The sequence below is a fragment of the Suncus etruscus genome, chromosome 17 (assembly GCF_024139225.1).
Source record: "Suncus etruscus isolate mSunEtr1 chromosome 17, mSunEtr1.pri.cur, whole genome shotgun sequence".
Classification (NCBI taxonomy): domain Eukaryota; kingdom Metazoa; phylum Chordata; class Mammalia; order Eulipotyphla; family Soricidae; genus Suncus; species Suncus etruscus.
In genome coordinates, this window is record NC_064864.1 from 1612880 (window position 1) to 1639032 (window position 26153).

The window sequence follows — 26153 nt, forward strand, 5'->3', positions numbered from 1 at the left end:
TTTGTTTTATCTTGGGGCCACACCCAGCCAGTAGTGCGCAGGAGTCACTCCCCGTAGACTCAGGAACCATATGGAAGGAATGAATGCCTGAGTTGGCTCTACTATAACTATACTGTTTTGTACTATAACTCTGGCCCCCCAAGATCCCGCTTCTGTAAGGTACTTTGCTCCTTAAAATCTTTTGTTTTGCTTTGCAGCCAAAAGCTTCGAGAGTTAATCATCGACTTTCAGGAGCCCCAGTTTATATCCTACCTCAGTTCTGTGCTCCCCCATGATGCAAAGGACACGGTTGCCAACATTCTGAAGGGTAAGTTCTGACCAGAGTGACTGATTCCACTCACCTTTCTTGGTTCTTTTTTTCTCTCTTGTATTTTTGGGCTATACTGGTGGCGCCCAAAGGTTACTCCGGCTCTGCACTCAAGAATCACTCCTGGGCTCAGAGAGATAGCACAGCCACAGAGGTGCTTGCTTTGCAAACAGTGGATCCAGGACCAAAGGTGGTTGGTTCAAATCCCGGTGTCCCATAGGGTCCCCCGAGCCTACCAGGAGCTGTTTCTGAGCAGACAGCCAGGAGGAACCCCTGAGCATCGCTGGGTGTGGCCCAAAAACCAAAAACCAAAAAAAAGAATCACTCCTGGGGCCGGAGAGATAGCATGGAGGTAGAGCATTTGCCTTGCATGCAGAAGGTCGGGGGTTTGAATCCCGACATCCCATAGGGTCCCCCAAGCCTGCCAGGGGCGATTTCTAAGTGTAGAGCCAGGAGGAACCCCTGAGCGCTGGTGGGTGGGACCCAAAAACAAACAAAAAAAAGAATCCCTCCTAGTGGGCTCAGGGGACACCATATGGGAGGCTGGGGATCGGACCTTATTGGCTGCTTGTAAGGCAAGTGCCTTCCCTGTGCTATTGTTCTGGCCTCTGGGTTCTATTTTAACTGAGGCTGCATCACTTTTTTTTTTTATTTTTGTTTTGGGGCCACTCTGGTGTTTAGGGATCATCCCTGGTATGCTTATGGATCACTCAGGGATCACTCCTGGTGGGCATATGGGACCATATGAGGTGCCAAGGATTGAACCCAGATAGGCTGTGTGCAAGGCAAGCATGCATCTGCTCCCCCCACCCCCCGTACTGTTGCTTCATCCCCAAGGCTACATTACAATTTGTTTTGGGGGGGGCACACCAGTGACACTTAGAGGTTACTCCTAGTTATGTGATCAGAAATTGTTCCTGGCCAGGGTTCGAACCTAGGTCTGTTCTGGGTCTGCCGCGTGCAAGGCAAATGCCCCACTTGGTCCCTACGTCACACTTTCTAAATCTGCTCTCACAAGCTTCATCGCTCCTTTGAATCCTTTAAAGTCAACTTAATTTCCTTCCTGTGAGAAGGCTGCCTTTCTTGGAAAATTGTTAATTCGCTCTTGGACTCTTTTTCTGTTTCTGTTTTGTTTTTGGGCCACACCCAGCAGCATTTAGGGGACTCCCAGGTCAGCCACATGCCAGGCAGATGCCCTACCCGCTGTGCTATCTCTCCAGCCCCTGCTCATTGACTCTTTTTTCTTTTTGGATTTTTGGGTCGCACATGGCAGCACTCAGGGGCTACTCCTGGCTCTATGCTCAGAAATCACTCCTGCCAGGCTCAGGGGACCGTATGGGATGCCGGGATTCCAACCACTGAACCACCATCCTTCTGCATGCAAGGCAAATGCCCTACTGCTGTGCTATCTCTCCGGCCCCCGCTCATTGACTCTTTTTTTTTTTTTGGTTTTTGGGCCACACCCTGTGACGCTCAGGGGTTACTCCTGGCTATGCACTCAGAAGTTGCTCCTGGCTTCTTGGGGGACCATATGGGACGCCGGGGGATCGAACCGCGGTCCGTCCTAGGCTAGCGCAGGCAAGGCAGGCACCTTACCTCCAGCGCCACCGCCCGGCCCCGCTCATTGACTCTTAATTCTTTCTTGTTTTAAAATCTCAACGCAGGTCTGAATAAACCTCAGAGGCAAGCGATGAAGCGGGTCCTTCTTTCTAAAGACTACACGCTCATTGTGGGCATGCCTGGCACTGGAAAGACCACCACCATCTGTACTCTTGTAAGCTTGTTATTTTTTTGCTCAAAGTAAGTGTTGGCTTCTGGGTGCTCAGCACAGCAGTTTTGTATGAATGGGCTGAGTTTCTAGGCAGAAGAGCTTTTGGAGGCAGAGACACACGGGGGCCAACCCCCTACTACCTTGCATGCTAACCTGGGGGTGCCCAGCGCTGCAGGGCCCAAGTAGCACCATCACCCCAGGCCTCTCTGATTGGCCAGTGGTGCTCTAGGCCTTTGAGGAAACTCCTCTCCCCCAAAAAGCTCCCCCTTTGTTTCTTTGTTTTTATTGCTCCTTTTCCTTTGTTCCACTGAAGACCAGGATCTGCTCACACTTGTGCTTGCTGAGAATTGCACTCCTGGCCTTGGTGATTGCACATACTGGTGGCGGCAGTGGACGAAGGTCACGAATTTGCACTAGTGGTGAAAGGTGCCCACTTGCCCACTGTGGCGAGGGTTGGCTGCAAGGCAGATTGCCTACCTGCTGGGTTATTGCTGCGGCTCCTCTTTCTGTTCTTTAATGTTAGTAAACTTAATTTTACGGTGGTTTTCTTATTTTGGTTTTTGGGTCACACCTGGCAGTTCTCAGGAGTTACTCCTGGCTCTGTGCTCAGAAGTCACTCCTGGCAGGCTTGGGGGACCAGGTGGGATGCTGGGGATCGAACCCAGCTCAGCTGCATACAAGGCAAACACCCTACCTCTGTGCTACCCCTCCAGACGCATATACTCTACTTTTTAAATAATAAAGCTCTCTTTTTGCTTTTTTTTTTTTTTTTTGGGTTTTGGTTTTTGGGCCACACCTGGCGGTGCTCAGGGGTTACTCCTGGCTGTCTGCTCAGAAATAGCTCCTGGCAGGCACGGGGACCATATGGGACACCGGGATTCGAACCAACCACCTTTGGTCCTGGATCGGCTGCTTGCAAGGCAAACGCCGCTGTGCTATCTCTCCGGGCCCTCTTTTTGCCATTTTTTTCATTCTGAGTGATAAAACAACCATATCCAGAATCATCCTTCACTGAACGTCCTGCTCTTTTCTTTTCTCTTTTCTTTTGTCTTGTCTTGTCTGTTGTCTGTTATCCAGGTCAGAATTCTCTCTGCCTGCGGCTTCAGCGTTCTGCTCACCAGCTACACCCACTCGGCCGTGGACAACATTCTCCTGAAGTTAGCCAAGTTTAAGATCGGGTTCTTGCGCCTGGGCCAGGCACAGAAGGTCCACCCCGACATCCGGAGGTTCACCGAGGAAGAAGTGTGCGGGTCCAAGGGCGTCCGGTCCCTGGCCGAGCTGGAAGAACTCTACGGCAGTCTGGTGAGTGGCCAGACCTCACCACGAACCATCCCCTACTGGATAATGGGCATCAGTGGGACTCCGGGCACCAGCCCTGGCCCCTTGCAAATGGAAGGTCACGAGTTCGGGTTCCTGGCATCCCGCATGGGTTAAGCTTGATGCTGCAGCTCTGTGGCCCTTGTGATCTTGGGTACCTCGTGGCAGTGAGGCTCCTGTAAGCACAGAAACAGCAGTGCTACCCCAGCAAGTGCTGCCGCTGATGGGGTCAAGGGCAGTGCCAACTGAGCATGTTGTAAGCAGCACAGCTGTACAGGCCTTTGTGTTTTCCTTGTTTTTATTTTATTTATTTTATTTTATTATTTTATTTTTGGGCCACACCTGGCTCTGCGCTCAAAATCACTCCCGGTTTGGGGGATTATATGGGATGCCAGGGATCGAACCCAGATCCATCCAGGGTCAGCCGTGTGCAAGACAAATGCCCTACCGCTGTGCTTTTGCTCTAAACCCTCTTTTGATTTTTTTTGCTTGTTTGTTTGTTTTTTGTTTTGGGGGCCACACTTGGTGACACTCAGGGGTCACTCCTGGCTTGGGGGACCATCGGGGATGCCTGTAAGTCGAACCGCGGTCCATCCTAGGTTAGCACGTGCAAGGCAAATGCCCTACTGCCTGCACCACCACTCCAGCCCCCCTCTTTTGATTTTTGAAACAAGAAAACTCTTTTGTTTGGGATCATCTCACCCAATGGTGCTGAGGAGCTACTTCTGGGACAGTGCTCAGGGAACCAAGCAGTGCCAGGCACTCACATGCTTCCAAAATGTCTTTCTTCAGCATTTAAAATAAGTGTTCTGGGCCGGAGAGATAGCATGGAGGTAAGGCATTTGCCTTGCATGCAGAAGGTCAGTGGTTCGAATCCCGGCATCCCATATGGTCCCCCACGCCTGCCAGGAGTGATTTCTGAGCTTAGAGCCAGGAGTAAGCCCTGAGAGCTGCCGCGAGTGTGACCCTAAAACCAAAAATAAATTAAAAAAAATAAATAAAATAAGTGTTCTATTTTCTTTCCTTTCAGCTTATCGTTGCCACGACGTGTATGGGAGTGAACCATCCCATCTTTTCTCGGAAGACCTTTGATTTCTGTATTGTGGATGAGGCCTCTCAAATTAGCCAGCCCATCTGCCTGGGCCCCCTTTTCTTTTCTAAGAGGTTCGTCCTGGTGGGGGACCATCAGCAGCTCCCTCCCCTCGTGCTAAACCGTGAAGCCAGGTAAGCAGATGCTGGGTGGGATTTCACACCGACAAGAATTATGTTTTGGTTCTGTTTTTTTGGCATTGCTCAGAGCTTACTCCTGGCTCTGTGCTTAGGGGACACTCCTGGGGACTCTGGGACCATAGAGTATCCAAGAGTTGAGCCTAGGTTGACTGCATGCAAGACAAACACCATTCCCACTGTACATTCTCTCTGGCCCCTTACTGGATTGTTTTGTGTGTTTGTTTTAATTTTTATTGAAACCATTACAAATTACCTTTTCTTTTCTTTTCTTTTTTTTTTTTTTTGGTTTTTGAATCACAGCCACTGGCGCTCAGGGTTTATTCCTTTTCTCTGCACTCAGAAATTGCTCCTGGCAGGCTTGGGAAGCTATATGGGATGCCAGGAATCAAACTAGGTCCCTCGAGGGTTGACCGCATGCATGCAAGGCAAACACCCCACTGCTGTGCTCTCTCTGGCCCCCTACCATATTTTTCTAAAAGATGGGGGGAAATGTCTGCATCTTATGGATCGAATGCTATATAATCACTCCTGAGACTTTTCTTTTTATATTAATGAAAAAGTGTTTAAATTTTTTTTTCTGATATAAAAAATAAAAGTTAAGGGGCCAGAGTGGTGGCGCTAGAGGTAAGGCATCTGCCTTGCTGGCGCTAGCGTAGGACAGACCACAGTTCGATCCGCGTCCCATATGATCCCCAACCCAGGAGCGATTTCTGAGTGCAGAGCCAGAAGTAACCCCCTTTTTTTTTTTTTAACAAAAAAGTTAAGTAAAAATGTTTAACCAACTGTGGGCTGGCATATTTTTATTTATTTATTTGTTTGTTTGTTTGTTTGTTATTTTTTGGTCACACCTGGCAGCACTCAGGGGTTACTCCTGGCTCTCTGCTCAGAAATCACTCGTGGCAGGCTCAGGACCATATGGGATGCCAGGATTAGAACCACCAACCTTTGCATGAAAGGCAAACGCCTTACCTCCGTGCTATCTCTCCAGCCCCCTGGCTGGCATATTTTAAATATAATTCGGCCTCCCAGTCTGGTGTTCCCAGCCACCATCTCCTGACGGCTTTTGCACCATTTTCTTTAGAATATTTTTCTTTTTGTTTCCTTTGTCTAAAAACTAGATGCGTTTTATAGAGCGAAAAACACGGCACCAATTCTTTGGATCGTTTTTAAGTGTTTTAAGTTTTCAGTGTTGGCACACTGACAGGCTACCCTGATCTGTCGGCAGGGACCTCGGCATGAGCGAAAGCTTATTCAAGAGGCTGGAGAAGAACAGAGAGGCCGTGGTCCAGCTGACTGTGCAGTACAGGATGAACAGGTGAGCGTGCGACTGTAGCTGGGCTGGCTGCGGTGACTGTGACTTGCTCGTTTGTTTTCTTCCACCAGACTTAAGACTGGTTTTTTGTGGTCCTGTTAGTAAAATCATGTCCTTGAGTAACCACCTGACCTACGAGGGGAAGCTGGAGTGCGGGTCCGACAGAGTGGCCAACGCGGTGATCAGCCTTCCTGCCTTGAAAGACGTGAAGCTGGAACTGGAATTTTACGCCGATTATTCCGAAAATCCTTGGCTGGCCGCAGCGTTTGAGCCAAGCAATCCTGTTTGTTTTCTTAATACTGACAAGGTAAAAAATATATATTTTTGTGTTTCTCTATTTTCTTATTTAAATTCCTGTTTTTTCAGGGCTTAATGCTTCTTTAGAGTATGTCAGTTAAAGCTATTTTACTTCTTGAACTTTGACTCCGAATAATCTTACTTCTTCCTAGATATGTTTTATTTATTTGTTTGTCTGTTTGTTTTTGAGGGGTTTTGTTTGTTTGTTTTTGGGTCACACCTACCAGCGCTCAGGGGTCACTCCTGGCTCTATGCTTAGAAATCGCCCCCAGCAGGCTTGGGGGACCATATGGGATGCTGGGATTCGAACCACCAACCTTCTGCATGCTAGGCAAATGCCTTACCTCCATGCTATCTCTCCGGCCTTTGAGGTTTTTTTTAAATGTAAACAGCTTGGTTATTGCAAGAAGGGCATTTGAAAAAAGTAAAGCTAGAAAATAAATTTTTTAGTGTAATTATATTTCCTAGAAAAGAAATTGGTAGTGATATTGTTGTTGAAGGGTTGTGTTTACAACACAGGATATGCAATAAATGATATTAGTTAAAAGCCCTTTTTTTGGTTTGTTTGGTACTTTTTGGGGGGCTAGACCTGACAGTGTTCAGGGGTTGCTCCTGGCTCTGCACTCAGAAATCATTCCTGATAGTGCTCTGGGGACCATATGGGCTGCTGGGGATTGAACTTGAGTTGACCGTATGCAAGGCAAGCGCCTCACCTGTTGTGCTATCATTCCAGCCCCTCAACCCCCTTTTTTTTCTTTCAGTTTTTTTCAGTTTCAGCAGGATTTAGCTGAAAACATAGAGATTGTACATATGCTTTCGATCCCCGCTATCTTTGCAAACTATCATTGGACTGAAATCTTGGGGCTGGAGCGATAGCTTAGCAGTAGGGTGTTTGCCTTGCGTGCTGCCAATCCCGGGCGTACCTGAGTTCTAGTCCCAGCATACCATATAGTCTGCAGGGAGCTGTAACATGAAATAATTAACGATGGGGCTGGATGGCGATGGATGGAGGCCTTTGTGCTTAGGCCCCAGCCACGTGGCTTCATCCCCATCCAGCTGGCGGATTCCAGGCCCAGGTGATCGGCGTAATCAAGACTCACTTACAGGCAGGCTTCAGGAAGAATCATCTTTATTTAGGCCCTATTCACCACATGTGTGTGGCCTATCTCATAACCTTTTAAGCACTAGTTATTCTTGGCCCTGCATCTAAACTCCTTTCAGCCATCTTTCCTTTGGGCTCCATGCGGCCCCAAGATCCAAAAGCCAGGGAGCCGAGCTGGGCAAAGAGAAAAACGGCCCAAGGCCCGAATTCCCTTGGTCCAAGCCTTAACTAACATTTCCCCGACCCCTCCCAGGAATGGGAGGGTCTAGCAGGTAAGGTTACACCTACTATCCGGTTCCCAAGACCCCTCCCAGAAAAGGGTGGGTCTAGGGTCTTAAATAGGTACACCCACACCATATAGTCTGCAGGGAGCGATTTCTGAGCGCAGAGCCAGGAATAACCCCTGAGCACTGCTGGATGTGGCCAAAAAAAAAAAAAAAAAAAAAAAAGCCCTGATATCTTTACGGGGAATTTAAGTGTTTTGATTTTGATTTTGTGTTGGAGAGATAGCAGAGTTGATAGGATGTTTGTCTTGCATGCAGCCTCCTTGGGTTCCATCTCCGGCATCCCACATGATCCTCCCAGCTCTCCAGGAGTAATTTCTAAGTGCAAAGCCAGGAGTCAACCCTGAGCTTTGCTGGATGTGGCTCCAAAACAAAACCAAAAGTTTTGGTCTTTAGCTTTAGAAGCTACGATTATTGGGTTGACTTGGCTTATTGATGTTAGTTGCAACTACAGTATGCTTTGATTTTGTTGTTGTTTATTTGTTTGTTTGGGGCCACACCCAGCGGTACTCAGGGTTACTCCTGCCCTGCACTCCTGGTGGGCTTAGGGAACCATATGGGATTTCGGGAATTGTGCAAAGCAAGTGCCCTTCGCTATTGTCCTCTCTCTGGCCCCTAACCATAGGACGTTGCAAGTACAGTTCCTCGAGTGGCTTCCTGAAAGGGACTATTTGTTTCACTTTATGTTGGTTCTTTTTCTTCAGGCATTGAGATGAAGCTACTTTTATGTCTCTACAGCTGAAAGCATCCTCTGTGACCGTGGGAACTGACTCTTCCCCCAGACACTGGGTTCTTACATAGGTTTTTTTTTTTTTTTTTTTATAATTAAAACAATTTTTTTTTGTTTTTGTTTTTGGGTCACACCCAGTGGCACTCGGGGTTACTCCTAGCTCTGCACTCAGAAATCGCTCCTAAAATTAAAAAAAAAGAAAGAAATCGCTCCTGGTAGGCTTGGGGGACCCTATGGGATGCCTGGATTCGAACCACCATCCTTCCTGGATCAGCTGTGTGCAAGGCAAATACCCTGCCTCTGTACTATCTCTCTAGCCCCTGCTGTTTATTTTTTTATTCAGGTTCCAGCACCAGAACAAGTCGACAAAGGAGGCGTGAGCAATAGGACAGAAGCCAAACTCATTGTTTTCCTCACTTCCATATTTATCAAGGTATTGAAAATAGCGTGACTTGGGGCCGGAGAGATAGCATGGAGGTAAGGCGTTTGCCTTTCATGCAGGAGGTCATTGGTTCAAATCCCGGCGCCCCATATGGTCCCCCATGCCTGCCAGGAGCAATTTCTGAGCCTGGAGCCAGGAATAACCCCTGAGCACTGCCGGGTGTGACCCAAAAACCACACACACACACACAAAAAGAAAATAGCGTGACTTTTGAGAACTGAACACTGTCAGTTAAAGCACAGTGTAATGGAATGTTTGAATGCAGCTGGGGAAGGAGCTGAAGGGGCTGAGCACGGACTTTGCATGTAGGAGGCCAGGTTGGATTTTCAGCTCTGTGTAGGAGCAGTCTCTGGGCCTTGCCAGGTATGGCCTCCAAATCCCCAACCTCTCAACAAAATCCAGAGTGCAGCCGTAAGAACCAAGATCCCCCCCCAGTCCATGAGAAGGAACTCTAGACCAAGATGAGCCAAAACCCAAGCAAAGCGGACTTTTTCACTCCTGGCTGAAGGCAGAAAAAGAATTAGCTCAGAAATAAAACCAAAGATGGGGCCCTCCAGGAATAAGGAACTAGGGGTTGAGTGAGCTTGGAAAGTTCCATCTGAAAAGGCTCCCTTGACAGCCAGGGTTCAAATCAGAGTATCCCTCGACAACCAAAGATGAGTCAGAAAAATAAGTGATTCATTAAGGTATGTACACGATGACAATGAAATGATGGGACTGTGACTGCTTGTGATGTCTATATCAAGTGCTCGAAGATTTGCCTCGGGTCCTTGTCAAGACTCCCTGGTTGGATGAGGCTCGGGCCTCGGCTAGCCAGATAGATTCCCTTTTGCACCTGACATTACCAGAGGTGGTTTCCAGGTGTCAGCTCGGATCCTAACACAACGAACTTAGAAACTGGCCTTGGGGCTAGAGAGAGAGAGAGTTTAGCAGGTAGGGCACCTGCCTTGCATACGCCTTACCTCATTTTGGTCCCCAATTCTCCATTTGAAGCCAGCAGTACGATCACCTATCTTTCTGGCCCTCAATAACTTTTTTCTCTTTGGTTTTTGGGCCGCACCTGGCAGCACTCGGGTTATTCCTGGAAGGCTCAGAGGGCCATATGGGATGTTGGGAATCCAATTTGGGTGAGCTGTGTGCAAGGCATGCTGTACTATTGCACCAGCCCCAGAACTTTAGAAAATTTAGTATAGCTTTTATTATGGGTGCATGACTTAGTAGATTTAGTAAGACCGAAAAATCAGGCGTTTGTCTTTGAATCGTGTCCTTTCTGAAATGATGCAGGCCGGATGCCACCCCGGCGACATTGGGATCATCGCCCCGTACCGGCAGCAGCTGAAGATCATCACCGACTTTCTGTCCCAGAGTTCTCTGGGGATGGTCGAAGTGAACACGGTGGACAAGTACCAGGGGAGAGACAAGAGCATCATCCTGGTGTCTTTTGTCAGGAATAATAAGGACGGGACTGTAAGTGAACCATATTCTCTGTGCAAGTTTAGAGCACTTTTTTTTTTTGTTTTTTTTTGTTTTTGGGCCACACCACCCCGGTGGTGCTCAGGGGTTACTCCTGGCTGTCTGCTCAGAAATAGCTCCTGGCAGGCACGGGGGACCCTATGGGACACCGGGATTCGAACCAACCACCTTGGGTCCTGGATCGGCTGCTTGCAAGGCAAACGCCGCTGTGCTATCTCTCCGGGCCCTAGAGCACTTTTTTTTCTTTTTTGGTTTTCGGTTTTTGGGTCACACCCGGCAGTGTTCTGGGATTACTCCTGGCTCTGCACTCAGAAATCGCTCCTGGCAGGTTTGGGGACCATTGTGGGATGCTGGGATTCGAACCACTGTGCGTCCTGTTTGTCCTGGGTCAGGTGTGTGCAAAGTAAATGCCCTACCACTGTGATATCTCTCCAGTCCAAAGCCCAGCATTTCTCAGGGTTTGAATCCTGGCTCTGCCTTCCAGGATCACTCTTGGTGAGATCTTCGGGGACAATATGAGGTGCTGGAAACTGGACCCAGGTTGGCCTCATGCAAGGCAAATAAATGCCCTACAAACTATATGGCCCCTATTCCAGGTTTTTATTACTGTTTTAAACAATGCTACAGTAGATAGATATGGTTCTAATTTTTATTGTATGTAATTAGTAATTTAAAATCACGGCTTTGATTTCACACTCAAGATGAAATAGTTGGCGTTGTGAGCATGCTTTTCCAGTTTTTTTTCGAATTTTAAGTAGGCCGATAAACGGTATTTTGCAGTCTGTGGGCTTTTGCTGTTTTTTTTTCTTTGGGTACTGGGGTTTAAACACAAGGCCTTGGACATAGGAAATCTGGACTGCTCCCCCAGGTCCCTCCCTCACAGTCTTTAAAAGGAGAAAAGGGTTCAAATAATATTATTTGTCAGCACAAACTCTTATGACGGACGGAAATGGAAACAAACAAAACTTGTATTTCTTGCAGCTGGGTGAACTCCTGAAGGACTGGCGGCGCCTCAACGTGGCTATTACCAGGGCCAAGCATAAGCTGATCCTCCTGGGGGGCCTGTCTTCGCTCAGCCGCTACCCCCCCTTGAAGAAGCTGCTCCAGCATCTCCAGTCGGAGAAGCTCATATCCTTTTAGCTGAGTTCTGGTCACATGGATTCCGCTGCGGTTTGGGTCGGGGTGGGGGCCACACCGGCAGTGCTCAGGACTTACTCCTGGCTCTGCATTTAGTAATCACTCCTGACAGTGCTCAAGGACCAGATGGGATTTGGGGATTGAATTGGGTTGGCGGATGCAAGGCAGATTCCCTACCCGCTGTACCATCTCTCCAATTCCCTGATGGCACTTTTGAGAGTACTTAATGTATTTTGTGTAAATTAAAACTCAGTTTCTGGGGGCTGGAGAGATAGCATGGAGGTAAAGCGTTTGCCTTTCATGCAAGAGGTCATCGGTTCGAATCCCAGCATCCCATATGGTCCCCTGTGCCTGCCAGGAGCAATTTCTGAGCATGGAGCCAGGAGTAACCCCTGAGCACTGCCGGGTGTGACCCAAAAACCACAAAAAAAAAAAAAAAAAAAAAAAAACAACTCAGTTTCTGATGTTTTCTATAGGCCTGATTCAGAGATCTGAGTCTCTGAAAATATGGGGTGTTTTTTCTCTCTCAATTCATTTTTGGGAGGAGGGTTGGGCCACACCTGACAGTGCTCAGAAATCGCTCCTGGTAGGCTAAGGGCACCACATGGGATGCTGGGGATCGAACCTGGGTCGTTCTTGGCTGCATGCTAGGCAAACACCCTACTGCTGTGGAATCGCTCTAGCCCCCCCACTTTTTTTTGTTTTTTTTTGTTTTATTTTTTCGGTTTTTGGTTTTTGGACCACACCCGGCGATGCTCAGGAGTTACTCCTGGTTTTGCGCTCAGAAATTGCTCTTGGCTTGGGGGGCCATATGGGATGCCGGGAGATTGAACCAGGGTCTGTCCTTGGTCAGCGCATGTAGGCAGATGTCCTACTGCTTGCTCCACTGCTCTGACCCACCAGCCCCATTTTTAATTCATGAAGTACTTCTGTTTTGTGCAGTCCTTTGTTTTGTATTGGGGCACCCTGGCGGTGCTCAGGGGTTACTCCTGGCTCCAGGCTCAGAAATTGCTCCTGGCAGGCACAGGGGACCATATGGGGCGCCGGGATTCGAACCGATGACCTCCTGCATGAAAGGCAAACGCCTTACCTCCATGCTGTCTCTCCGGCCCCTAAAGTGAATTCTTGTTCTTTTTTTTTTGGTTTTTTGGGCCACACCCGTATGACGCTCAGGGGTTACTCCTGGCTATGAGCTCAGAAATCGCCCCTGGCTTGGGGAGACCATATAGGACACCGGGGGATCGAACTGCGGTCCGTCCTACGCTAGCGCTTGTAAGGCAGACACCTTACCTCTAGCGCCACCTTCCCGGCTGGCCCCATTTTTAATTCATGAAGTACTTCTGTTTTGTGCAGTCCTTTGTTTTGTATTGGGGCACCCTGGTGGTGCTCAGGGGTTACTCCTGGCTCAGGGATCACGGGGTTTTGGGCCACAATCCAATCAACCACACACCGATTTCTGAGATCAGAGCCAGGAGTAACCCCTGAGTGCTGCCGGGTGTGGGCCAAAAACTAAATAAAAATAAAAAAAAAAAGACTTTATTTATAGTGCTTGGGGATGTTAGCTCAGCTGTAGAGCATCTTCTTTGCTGGAGTGAGGCCCTGGGCTTAATCCTGGGCATTGCAAAAATAAACAAGATCTCTTCTTCCCTTTTTTTTCCTGTCTTTCTCCCTTCTCCTCCGTTTCCCGTTCTTGTTGATATTGTTACACATCTGGACTGTTGCACATCTACTTGGCTGTTAGTGCTCCCACATTCGGGTGTGACGCTTGTCCACCTGTGCGGTGCCTCCCCTTTAGTTGGGCATATACATAGGGCGTGCTCTTTAGTGAAAACTCACCTTCTCCCCTTTTGGGGGGTTTCTGGGAGACAACTCAGACCCAGTGGTCTCTGGGAACCACATGGGGTGTCTAGGATTGAACTCTGGTCTGTCCAGGGCCTTTGCTTCTGCTCTCTCTCTCTCTCCTGCTCTGCCCAAGTGTTGGTCGTATGTGTTCTGTGAAATTCCACATTGTGTTCAAATGCATCTTCCTTAATTTCTTCTACGTCATTGACCTTCCACCAGGAGAGCAAGACAGTCTTTGCCACATCTTGAGTGATTCTCAGAGAAGTTAACCTCATCCTTCCAGCCTCAAGTTTTTCTGCTGACGCGATCCTTTTTTCCTTCCCTGCTCATGATTTGGATGGCATAAGACAGTGCCGGATTAGACTGTGACGATAACTCAATCAAAGGCCATTTTTGGGATATAAAGTCAACTTTTTTTGGGGGGGGGGTTTGGGCCACACCCGGTGATGCTCAGGGGTTACTCTGGCTATGCGCTCAGAAGTCGCTCCTGGCTTGGGGGACCATATAGGTCACCGGGGGATCGAACCGTGGTCCGTCCAAGGCTAGCGCAGGCAAGGCAGGCACCTTACCTCTAGCGCCACCGCCCAGCCCCATAAAGTCAACTTTTTAATTTGGTTTTTGGACCATACCTAGCGGTGCTCAGAGGTCACTTCTGCACTCAGAAATTGCTCCTGGCAGGCTCAGGGGACCATCTGGAGTACCAGGGATCGAACCCTGATTGGCTGCATGCAAGGCAAATGCCCTACACATTGTGCTATTGCTCTAGCTACCTCAGTTTACCATCATTTTAGTGACAGAAAGGTCCCTTCTACTTCAGTTATGATTCCTTTTATTCTCCCACTATAATGTTTCCTACATCGAAGGTTTGGGTATACAACTTCTTTTGAGAAGAGATTTTCTATTTGCAGATATGACCAATTAAAAAGGTATACCCTGGAAGCTGGAGCCCTAGCACAGTGGGTAGGGCTGTTGCCTTGCATGCTGCTGATCTGGGTTCCATCCAGCATCCCATATTGTCCCCTCTGTCTGCTAGGAGTGATTCCTGATCCCCGCTGGGTGTGGCCCAAAACAAAAAAAAATTCTCTGTCTTGGCATAGTGTTGCCTGGGTCTGTGGTCCGTTGCCCATATCACCCTCCTGAGGTATGAACTTTCCTCACCCCTTGAGCATCTTACTCATCTCTCTCCCTCTCATATCTCTCCCTCCCTCCTTCCCTTTTTCCTCAGTCCCTACGAATACAATCTGCTTTTATTTTTAAAATGATGCATCCCTATTTTTACTTGTGTTTTGTAAAAATCTACCTCAGCAAGTAAATAATTGTGGTGATTGATGTCGATGAACCATTGATTCTGTGTAGCCATCTTCTTGTAAAAGAAGACTTTTAAGTATTTATTTTTTAAACCATAACGGATTTTTTATCAAATAAATTGTTTCCCACTTACTGTGTCAGTGATTAATACTGAAAACAATTAACTTTGGGGGTCTGCACCAGGTTTTTCCAGTGGTGACAGAAATTGAGTGATGGGACCTGAGTAAGAGCACAGCAGGGAGGGAAGACCTTTGCCTTGCAGGCAGCCAACTTGGGTTCCATCCCTGACATCCATCTGGTTCTCCTGAGACTGCCGGGTGGTTTTTGAGCTCAGAACCTGGAGTAACCTCTGAGCACTGCCATGTGTGGCCCCAAAACAAACGGAAAAAGAACAACTGAGGGGCCAGAGAGGGGCATGGAGGTAAGGCATTTGCCTTGCATGCAGAAGGTCGGTGGTTCGAATCCCATAGGGTCCCCCGAGCCTGCCAGGAGCCATTTCTGAGCATGGAGCCAGGAGTCACCCTTGAGTGCTGCAGGGTGGGACCCAAAAACCAAAAAAACAACCCAACAACTGAGAATTTCATCCCTCTGTTTTATGAACTATGTTATACCTTAAGCCTAGGGCCAGAAAGACAGTACAGTGGGAAAGAAAGGCACTTGCCTTGATGGGGATGACCCAGGTTTGATCCACCACATCCCATAGGGAACCCTAAGCCTGCCAGGAGTGATTTTATTTTATGTTCTATATACTATGGATGATATATTATCTATATTATAATTTATATTTTTATATTTTATTATGTATCTATAATCAACTGGTGTGTATCTATGATAGTCTATCTTATTTTGATTTATGTTTTTGCTTTATTCTGTATCTGTGTCCCAACTGATGTGTGTCTGTATTGCTTGATGACGGGGGGCCCCCAAACGCCTTCAGTGCTCACCAGGGCCGGGGCTGGTGGCTGGGTGTGGGTTTGGGGAGCGGCCTCGGGGCTCCCCGCGCGCCCCAGACCCGACCCCGAGCTCCCTGCGCCCCGCGATCGCGCTCCCTCCGGGCCGGGGACCCCGAGGCCGGGCCGGGCCGGGCCTTGGCGCGCATCCTCCGGCCGCGGGGAGCGCTGTGGCCGCGGGTGCGACGCGCTTCGGGGCGCTGGTTGTCCCGGCCGGCCGGCCTGCGCCGCGTCCAGCTCGGCCATGGGTAGGTGCGGGCGGCGCCGGGGCGCACAGGGGCCCCTGGGGTGGGGGGTCCCCGGCTTGGGCCCGGCTGCGCCCCGATCTCCGGCGCGCCCTTGCCCGGGCCTGGCGGGTGGGCAGGCCGGCCGGGGCGTCGCTCTCCCCCGCGGGGTGCCCGGACTGGACCCGGGGCCCAGGCCTCCCTCTGTCCCTGCGCAGTGGCCAGCCGGGGTCCGCATCGCGGGGCCCCTGGGGGTGAGGGAGCAGCAAGGGGCCCCCAGCGCCTCGGTCCCAGAAGACGGGGCGCTGGAGGATGGGAGCTTGGGGTCTTGGCAGAGACGCAGTGTTGGGGAGACTGTCCTTGGAGGATGGGGAGCTTGGGGTCCTGGCAGACACGGAGCGTTGGGGAGACTGTCCTCCCAGTTCCAGGTCCTGCAGCTGAGGTTCTTGTTTCTTATATTCTGCATTTTATTTTTATTCATGGATGCCTTTCTGTGCGCATCATGATTGCAGGCTTTGTTTTGTCGTTGTTGGTTTGCGCACTGTTGAGCCTTTCCGTCCAGGGCAGAGCTGGGCTCTTACTGCTTCGAAGGCCCCAAGGACACCCCCCCCCCCTTTTTGTTCAGGCAAGGAGGGAGGACGGATGGACCCTTGGGGGCCACTGGGACCTGGCCGGAGATCAGGAACTCATGCTAGACTCGGTGCTTCTGAACCGGTTCCTGGGAGCTGGGGAGGAGGGTTGACATGTGATGTGTGACATCCCGACTGACTGTCTTTTGAGTGTCCGATCCGGGCGTCAAATCATGCTTTGAGTGGACTGACTGAAAAATACCAATTGAGAATTAGCTTTAAAGTGCAGCTGTTGGACAGGAGAAATAGGCTCCCACCCTTTGTGCAGGGCCAGCCGGGCTCCAACCCTCCTTCTGTCCTTATCTGTCCTAGGGATCCCCTTCCTCCTCCTGGAGGAATTAGCCCGAAGCACAGCTAGGGGAAGGCCCCAAAGTAAATGCAAACAAAATGGATCTTTTAACCTGACAACTGAACCAGTTGTGCAAAAGGACAGGGAGACCTTAGGGTGACAGGTGAAGGCCCCCCCCCCAATAAACAACATACCCCAAAATAATTTAATCAGTTCTCCTGTGCCTTAGTTGGTTTTCTACCTATCTGTCACATTTTGTTATGGATGACACTGGGAACTTAGAGGGTTTTTTTTTGTTTTAGTTTTGTTTAGTTTTGTTTTGTTTTGTTTTGCAGTGGGCAACTCCCTGTGTGGTGCTCCGTTTACTCTTGGCTCTGCACCTAGCAGTGTGCAAGAGGCCATGTGGGATGCTGGTTCTTGAACCCAGGTCGGCTGCAAGTCCTATTTACTACTTGTACTTTTCATTCCTACTCAATCTTAGAATTTGTTTTTTTTTCTTTTTTTGGTTTTGCGTCACACCCGGAAGCTCTCAGGGGCTACTCCTGGCTTTAGGCTCAGAAATTGCTCCTGGCAGGCTCGGGGGACCATACAGAATGCCGGGATTGGAACCAATGACCTGCATAAAAGGCAAATGCCCTACCTCCATGCTATCTCTTCGGCCCACCAATCTTAGAATTTTAATTACTTTTTTTTTTTTTTTGGTGGAGTGTGGGGGTCCACTTCCGCTCAGGTGAACCTATGTGGCAGTTAGGATCAAACTAGGGTTGACTGTGAACAAAGCAACCATCTTAACTCCTTGTGCTTTTCCTCAGACCCCTTAACTACATTTTATTGCCAGATGTCATTCTTTGACCTTCTTTCCACCTGATCATTAACTCAAATTATCTCCACAGAGAGCCATTAAAGAACAGGGGCCACGGGGCCAGAGAGATAGCACAGCAGAAGGGCCTTTTGCCTTGCATGCAGCAGATTTCAACAGAAGGTGGTTCGAATCCCGGCATCCCATATAGTCCCTTGAGCCTGCCAGGACCAACTTCTGAATGCAGACCCTGGAGTAATCCCTGAACGGGTGTGACCCCCCCCAAAAAAAAAACAAGGGCCAGAGCAATAATCCAGGGGTTAAGGCAGTTGATTACCTTGCATGTGGCCAACCAGGTTTCATCCAAAGTACCACCGATGGTCCCCAAAGCTTCCCCAAAGAGATCCTCAGAGTGATCTTTGAGCACAGGGAAGGGATGGGCCTTGAATACCAATGGGGTGTACCACCCTCTCCCCCAACAAACCTAAAGCTCTGATGAAATAACACAAGCACAATAAATACAGAGAGCTTGCAGCATCTTGAGAGTAAGACAGATCTTGGCTGAAGTGATGATGGTATTTTATCTCCAACACCTGATGAGAAAAAGCAGAGTGTTGGTTACTGTAAGAACCAAGATTCCCCCATAAATCCATGATAAAGATCTCTAGACTAAGAGGAGCCCAAATCCTAGCAAAGTGGACTTTTCCACTTCTGGAAAAAAACAAACCAAAATAAAGGGTGGGGGGGAAGGCAGAAAGATAGCACAGCAGTAGGCTTTTGCTTTGCACAAGGCCAACCCAGGATGGATGGTGATTCAAATCCTGGCATCTCATATGGTTCCCCAAGTCTGCCAGGAGTGATTTCTGAGTGCAGAGCCAGGCAGCCAGGTATGACCGGAAAAAAAAAAAAATTCCACTCCTGGCTGAAGCCAGAGAGAGAGTTAATTCAGAAATAAAACCAAATTCCCTCCAGGAATAAGGAACTAGGGATTGAATGAGCTTGGAAAAAGGCTCCCTCGACAGCCAGGGTTTGAATTAGAGTATCCCTGAGAACCAAGTTGAGCCAGAAAAATCAGTGATTGATTAAGACATCTCTATAATGAAATGATTGGACTGATTTCTATATAAACTGCTCAAAGATTTGACTCGAGGCCCTTGAGTCTTGGATCTCAGTTAACTGAGTCAACTCCCTTTTTCACCTTGCATTACCGGAGGTGGTCTTGGACTCTCAGTGCTGACGTGGGTGTCAACTCGAACCCTCACAGCTACTTAGGGAGACTGGGTGGTATCTCTCAATGCGGTGCCTGGCCAGCGGGTCGGACCCTTGTCTTGTGCTTCCAGCAGCGAAAGACCCCACTGCCGTGGAGCGAGCCAACCTGCTGAACATGGCAAAACTGAGCATCAAGGGGCTCATCGAGTCTGCACTGAGCTTCGGCCGGACGCTGGACTCCGACTACCCGCCTCTGCAGCAGTTCTTCGTGGTGATGGAGCATTGTCTGAAGCACGGTCTGAAAGGTAGTCGAGAACTGGGAAAGATTCTTAAACTGCCTTCAAATCTCCAGCTTTCAAGGTCATAGTTGCTGTTGCTTTGTACCTGAAACGACTGCTTAGTTTTATCTCGGGAGAAAATATTTCACTGTGTTACTGTTTTTAATGGCTAGTCTTTAGAAATGATTTAGAAAAGTATGTTTGATTTTTTTTTATATTTTCAACATGCTTATAACTGGTTTTCATTTTCTAGGGCACTTGTAGAGTTATTTTTAAAACTTGAAATTTCAGGGGGCCGGAGAGATAGCATGGAGGTAAGGCTTTTGCCTTTCATGCAGAAGGTTGATGATTCAAATCCCGGCATCCCATATGGTCCCCCGAGCGTGCCAGGAGTGATTTCTGAGTGTAGAATAAGGAGTAATCCCTGAGCACTGCCGGGTGTGACCCAAAATCCAAAGTAAATAAATAAATAAATAAATAAAACTTGAAATTTCAGGGCCAGAGCGGTTAGCACAGCTGTAGGGCATTTGCCTTGCATGAGGCCAACCCTAGTCAGACCCAGGTTCAATCCCCAGCATTCCATATGGTCCCCCAAGCCTGCCAGGGTGATTTCTGAGTGCAGAGCCTGGAGTAACTCCTGAGTGCTGCCTGGTGTGACCGAAAAATCCAACCCCTTTCACCCCAGAATAACATGGCATTCTCTAGAGTGGAAAAAACCCCTACGTGGTTTTAAGAAAATGCATTTTATTTTACGTATTTATTTATTTCTTTGTTTTTGAGCCATGCTTGAAGATACTCAGGGTTACTCTTGATTCTGCATCCAGGAATTATTCCTGGTGTGCTGGGGAACTGCGTGGGATGCTGGGGATGGAACCCAGGTGGAACTCGACTTCGTGCAAGAAATGTCTTACCCACTGTTCTATATCTCCAGTCCATAAAATATATTTTCAGCTGAGAGAGACTTTGCATCAAAATACAAAAAACTCTCAGTGATGTTATTTATGTACTCATGTATTTTTCTGTAATTAGAGACCTAAACATTTCTTTTCCAGTGCAAGGGATCAAATACAGGTTATGTCTGAAACCCAGCCCTAATTTTTCAGTTGTAGAAGAGGGAAATAAACTTTTTGTGCCTGAATCAACTGCTATGGAAACACAGAACATAAAAAAAATTATTTTCATTGTTCATCTTCCAAAGGAAACACTTTTCACCCTTCTTGTTTGTTTTGTTTTGCTTTGGGGTCTTGCCTGGCAGTGCTCAGAGTTCTTCCTGGCTGGTGAGGGGGCCCATAGAAGAAGGAGAGATTGAATCTGGGTTGATTGTGTGCCCTTTCCTTTGTTTATGATTATTATTTTTAATGGGGGCCACACCCACGGGCCTCAGGGACTGGCCTGACTGGTCTGACTGGCACCAGCCAGTGCATCACCAGGGATCACCAGACTACACAGCAGCTGGAGGAGATTCTCAGTCCCAGTCTTGGTAGTCAAGGCCTTACTTGTACTAGGCTTGTTCTCTACCACTCGAATTATCTTCCCTCTGCTGCACTCACCTTTGTAAAAGTTTTATGCAGGGCCAAAGAGGTAGCACAGAGGTAGGGCATTTGCCTTGCATGCAGCCGACCCAGGATGGGCCTGGGTTTGATCTCTGGTTTTCCACATGGTTCCCTAAGCCAGGAGCGATTTTTTTTTTCTTTTTTTTTTTTTCGTGTGGTTTTGAGCCACACCCTGTGGCATTCGGATTACTCCTGGTTCTGCACTCAGAAATCACTCCTGGCAGGCTCGAGAGACCATATGGGATGGTGGGGATTGAACCCAGGTCAGCCAGGTACAAGGCAAAAATCACCCTACCTGCTGTGTTATTGTTCCAGTCCTAATTTTCCCCCGCTTTTTAAAAATTAAGACAGTTTTTTTTTTTTTGTTTTGTTTTTTGTTTTTTGGGTCACATCCAGCAGCACTCAGGGGTTCCTCCTGGTTCTACGCTCAGAAATCGCTCCTGGCAGGCTCAGGGGACCAGATGGGATGCCAGGATTCAAACCACTGACCTTCTGCATGCAAGGCAAATGCCTTACCTGCATGCTATCTCTCCGGCCCTCAGGAGTGATTTCTGAGTGCAGAACCAGGAGTAATCCCTGAGCGTCACCTGGTATGGTCCAAAAAGCAAAAAAAAAAAAAAAAAGTTTTCTGCAGAGCTCAGACTTAAGCCACACCCTGTCCCTGTACCAATTCATCACCCTCTTTTTTCAGGGGCCACACCTACTGGTGCTCAGGGGACGACATGGGATGCCAGGAATTGAGCCTGGGTCTCCACAAACAAGGCAAATGCCATACCCACTGTTCTATCACTTTGGTCCCGAACATTTTTTAGGTGAGACCCTATGATTTTACAATTCTATTAATAACGTTTTCTTGGGCACATAATTTCAGTACTATACCCATTACCAGCGTACCCCCTCTCTCTCTCAGGGAACCCCAATGCCCCTGCTTCCCAGCATCAACCAATTTAACTGGATCTGTTTTCCCATTATATTGCTTTTGACCTTGCTATGTACATTTAAAGACACATATTAGAGAGATAATTCTATATCTATCCCTTTCCTTTGACTTCATTCAACATGAGTTCCATTCATGTTGCTGCAAATTGTATGGCTTCGTTCTTTCTTAGAGCTTGTAACATTCCACTAAATATGTATAACAATTTATGATCTGTTCATCTATAGTTGGTCACATCTTGAGAATCCTGTTAAGTGTGGTGATAAACATAGGTGTGCATATATCCATTTGAATTAATGGGTGGTTTTTTTTTTTTTTTTATTTTGAGGCCATACCCAGCAATTTTCAGGAGTTACTCCTGGCTTAGGGCTTGGGAATCATCCTAAACACCTGGTTTTTAGGGGACCATATGGCAAGCTAGGAGCTGTATGGGATGCCAGGGATCCAACCTGGGTCGTCCACATGCAAGGCAAGCACCATGCCTTTGTACTCTCTCTGGTCCCCTCAGATATATGTTTTATGTTTTGGGGAATGATGCCAAGAACTGGTATCTCTGAATTGTACAGCAGTTCTGATTTTATCCCCTTTCCAAAGAAGGAATTGATATGACGTGGAGATAATTCCATTTACATATAAGTTTTTAGCATATTTCTAAGGGCTATATGATAATTCAAAACATTTCTTTTACTATTTTAGCAAGTCATCAGTCTAATCTGAGGGCTTGAAGTTTTTTCTTTTTTGATTACATGGGGATCTTATTTGGTTTTTTATTGTCAGTCACACACCACTGCAGGTATTATAACAGTTATATTGCCAATCATTATATATTATAGGATCCTGATATAATTACTTCTCAAGAAATTCAAAATATATTGCCATCTAGTTAAAGTATTTTAAATGTTTTATGCTTCGTTTGTTTGTTTTTGGTTTTTGGGTCACACCTGGCAGTGCTCAGGGGTTCCTCCTGGCTCTATGCTCAGAAATCGCTCCTGGCAGGCTGGGGGACCTTATGGGATGACGGGATTCGAATCAATGACCTTATGCATGCAAGGCAAATGTCCTACCTCCATGCTATCTCTCTGGCCCCAAATATTTGAAAAAATAATTTTTTGAAAAAAAAAATTTTTTTGTGGGGGGCCACACCTGGCAGTGCTCAGGGGTTACTCCTGGCTGTGCGCTTTGAAATCATTCCTGGCAGGACCTTATGGGATGCCGGGATTTGAACCACTGTCCTTCTGCATGCAAAGCAAAATGCTCTACCTTCATGCCATTTTTCCAGCCCCGTTTTTTGAAAACGCCCACCACTATGCTATCTCTCCGACCCCTACTTTGGCAATTTTTATAAAGTACTTAGTGCTGTATAGATTTCTCCTAATCTGATCTTCACTTTTGCCCTTGGGTAATTCATATGATAAGCACATTGGATTTGTGAGTGATCTGGTTGTTATTTATAAAGAAAAAGTAATTTAGGGGCCAGAAAGATAGCACAGCGGCGTTTGCCTTGCAAGCAGCCGACCCAGGACCTAAGGTGGTTGGTTTGAATCCCGGCATCCCATATGGTCCCCCGTGCCTGCCAGGAGTGATTTCTGAGCTTAGAGCCAGGACCAAAAACCAAAAAAAAAAAAAAAGAGGAAAAATGTAATTTAGTGGCTTCAAATTTCTCAGGTCTCAGAATGAAATAATAGAAGTAGCACAACGTTTCATTTTTAAAAGTGAAACAACAGGGGCCAGCGAGGTGGCGCTAGAGGTAAGGTGTCTGCCTTGCAAGCCCTAGCCAAGGAAAGATCGAGACTGTGGTTCGATCCCCCAGCGTCCCATATGGTCCCCCCAAGCCAGGGGCGATTTCTGAGCGCTTAGCCAGGAGTAACCCCTGAGCATCAAACAGGTGTGGCCCAAAAAAACAAAAACAAAGAAGTGAAACAACAAGTTGTCCTTAATTTATTTTATAAACTGAGAAACATCAACCCACTAAGGCCATCAGACTCTTTGTTTTGGTAAGGAATTTGTTTTGTTCTGGAAAGGAATTAGTGGTGTTGATGGGGTTAGAAGGATAGCACAGCGGGTAGGGTGTTTACTTTGTACTCAGTCAGCATGGGTTGGATCCTTGGCATCCTATATGGTCCCCTGAGCCCACCAGCAGTCATTACTGAGTGCAGAGCCAGGAGTAATCCCTAAGCCTTGCTGGGCTCAAAACAAAAGACAGGAATTACTGGTATGTCTTTAATTACCTGCCTGCATATTTGTGACTTGGAAGAAAAACAGGCAGATTTCTGCTGAGGACACATATCAGGCTTCTGATGACCCAGCACCTAATCCGCAGGAATGATAAGAGAGGAAAGGCTTGGGAAAAAATGTGTAGGCAAGGAGAAAGTACTGATCCTCAGAATTTTAAAAGAAATGACTACGCTTTTGCATGTTTAACTTATTTGAGTTTTCTTTTCTTTTCTTTTTTCCAGTACGGAAATCGTTTTTGAGTTACAACAAAACTATCTGGGGCCCTTTGGAACTGGTGGAGAAGTTGTACCCAGAAGCAGAGGAGATAGGGGCCAGCGTCCGGGATTTACCTGGCCTCAAGTAGGTGGTTGGTTACTGGTTTGTCATTGTCCTTTGAAGTATTTGGTGACAGCACATCGAGGAGGGTGTTTGCCTTGCACGTTGGCAACTTGGGTTCAATCTCCGGCATCCTATGTGGTCTCCTGAGCCTGCTAAGAATGATGCCTGGTGCCGGGAGTTAGCCTTGAGTATGCACACACACACACACACACACACACACACACACACACACACACACACACACACACACACACACACACGGTTTGAGAATACCACTGTCCACCTGGCCAGGCATAGCTGGGGATCTCCTCTATTTTATTTTATTCTTAAAGTTAGGATTTGGGGACCAAAGTGCTTTTTGGGGCACAGTAGCAGGGCGTTTGCCTTGCACAGGACTGACCCAAGATGGACCTGGGTTTAAACCCTGGCATCCCATATGGTCCCACAAGCCTGCCAGGGGTGAATTCTGAGCACAGAGCCAGGACTAACCCCTGTAACCAGGTGTGACCCAAAAACAAACAAAAAGAAATTTGACTTGGTGTGAGGCCCAAAGTACCAGAGCTAAGGCTTTGAATGTGGAAGGCCTGACTTCTGTTGTTCCTCTCAAGCACTGCCAGGAGTGACCTAGATACAAAAGCTGAGAAAGAACATATAGGTTATCATCTTCAGGCTAGGACTACTTTCTGACCAGTTTGTTCTGCCCTTTAGGACGCCCTTGGGTCGTGCCAGAGCGTGGCTTCGACTAGCCCTCATGCAAAAAAAAATGGCTGATTACTTACGTTGCCTGATTATTCAGCGGGATCTCTTGAGGTTGGTACCTTTACATCATGTTTTTTTCCTCTTTGATTCGTACCTATTTTCCCTGTAAAGGGTTGCTTTATATTACAAGAGGATATATAAAATACAGAGTGATGACACAAGATAAGTGGAGAACCAAAATGGAAGACTATCATGGCAGGGACGTAATTTGACTGGAGGCTACCTGAAAATGAAGACCGTGGTTCCAGAGAGGATGCTGTGACCCAAGGAACCTACCTGGCAGGTGTGTGCCCAGGAGTTTGATGGCACCACATGCGCTGGGTACATTGAGCGGCTGTGGCCCAGCATTTGGCAAGCACCGTATGGGCACTGGGCCTGACCCCTGCTCATGGCAGCAACCAACAACGACGAGAAGGGAAGGGGAAAAGAGCACTGCAGAAATTCCTTGAGGGCTTCAGAAACCTGGTACGCAACAACCGTGATTGTGAAGTGCTTTGGTGCGACCACAGGAAAGACTTTGGGGTTGGACAATTTAGTATGCCTGGAGCCTGGAGTTGGTCGTTATTGTTTTTAACCTTTGTGATTGATTGATTGTTTTTTGGGCCACATCCGGCAACACTCTGGGGGTTTTCAGGGGTTACTCCTGGCTCTGTACTCAGAAATTGTTCTTGGCAGGCACACGGGACCATATGGGATGCTGAGGATCAAACCGGGTCCCTCCTGGGTTGGCCGCATGCAAGGCAAACTCCCTCCTGTTGTGCTATTGTTCCAGCCCCTATGGCTCAGGTTCTCTCCCTGGTATCCCATATGGTCCCCCGAACACCACCAGGACTGATTCCTGAGTGCACAGTCAAAAGTCACCCCTGAGCAATGCTGGGTGTGGTTCCCCCCAAATAACTAATTTCAGGATAATATTGGTTTCATCTTTGGGATCAGGTGCTGAGAAATTTCAAACTGAGTGAAGGAGATGTGTGGTTTCAGGCTTTTCTGATGCGATTTGATTTTTACAGCGAATTCTATGAATATCACGCGCTTATGATGGAAGAAGAAGGAGCAGTGATTGTGGGGCTGCTGGTCGGCCTGAATGTCATTGACGCCAATCTGTGTGTAAAGGGAGAAGATTTAGACTCCCAGGTAAGTAAGCGTGACGAGAACTCGCGCATGGTTTCTGTGTGACCTGTTCTTTGATCCAGATACCTTTAAGTTGTGAAGAGTGCTGTCAGCTGAAAATTAAAATGAAAGGTTCAGGGGGCCGGAGAGATAGCACATCAGTAGGGCGTTTGCCTTGCACGCAGCCAATCCAGCACAGATCCAGGACAGACAGTGGTTCAAATCCCAGAATCCCATATAGTCCCCTGAGCCTGCCTGGAGCGAATTCTGAGCCCAGAGTCTGGAGTAAACCCTAAGCGCTGCCAGGTGTG

At 47.8% G+C, this 26153-nt stretch overlaps 2 protein-coding genes across 3 annotated transcripts in view; both read left to right on the plus strand.

Annotated features, from left to right (window-relative positions):
* Positions 1–13608, plus strand: part of DNA2 (DNA replication helicase/nuclease 2) — a 30551-nt gene extending 16943 nt beyond the window's left edge. Inside the window, exons 13-22 of the mRNA XM_049764554.1 lie at positions 198–307; positions 1972–2081; positions 3156–3380; positions 4426–4619; positions 5851–5940; positions 6040–6244; positions 8694–8783; positions 10077–10259; positions 11247–11393; positions 13445–13608. Of these exons, the coding sequence (XP_049620511.1) occupies positions 198–307; positions 1972–2081; positions 3156–3380; positions 4426–4619; positions 5851–5940; positions 6040–6244; positions 8694–8783; positions 10077–10259; positions 11247–11393; positions 13445–13513 (1423 nt within the window). The 3' untranslated portion in view covers positions 13514–13608. The remainder of the gene's footprint in view (positions 1–197; positions 308–1971; positions 2082–3155; positions 3381–4425; positions 4620–5850; positions 5941–6039; positions 6245–8693; positions 8784–10076; positions 10260–11246; positions 11394–13444) is intronic.
* Positions 13609–18785: 5177 nt separating this feature from the next.
* Positions 18786–26153, plus strand: part of RUFY2 (RUN and FYVE domain containing 2) — a 34834-nt gene continuing 27466 nt past the window's right edge. Inside the window, exons 1-4 of one of the 2 annotated variants that reach the window (XM_049790496.1) lie at positions 18786–18957; positions 23877–23994; positions 24682–24783; positions 25743–25866. In XM_049790496.1, coding sequence (XP_049646453.1) covers positions 18828–18957; positions 23877–23994; positions 24682–24783; positions 25743–25866 — 474 coding nt within the window. In that variant the 5' untranslated portion in view covers positions 18786–18827. The remainder of the gene's footprint in view (positions 18958–23876; positions 23995–24681; positions 24784–25742; positions 25867–26153) is intronic. The other variant, XM_049790495.1, reaches the window with a different exon arrangement.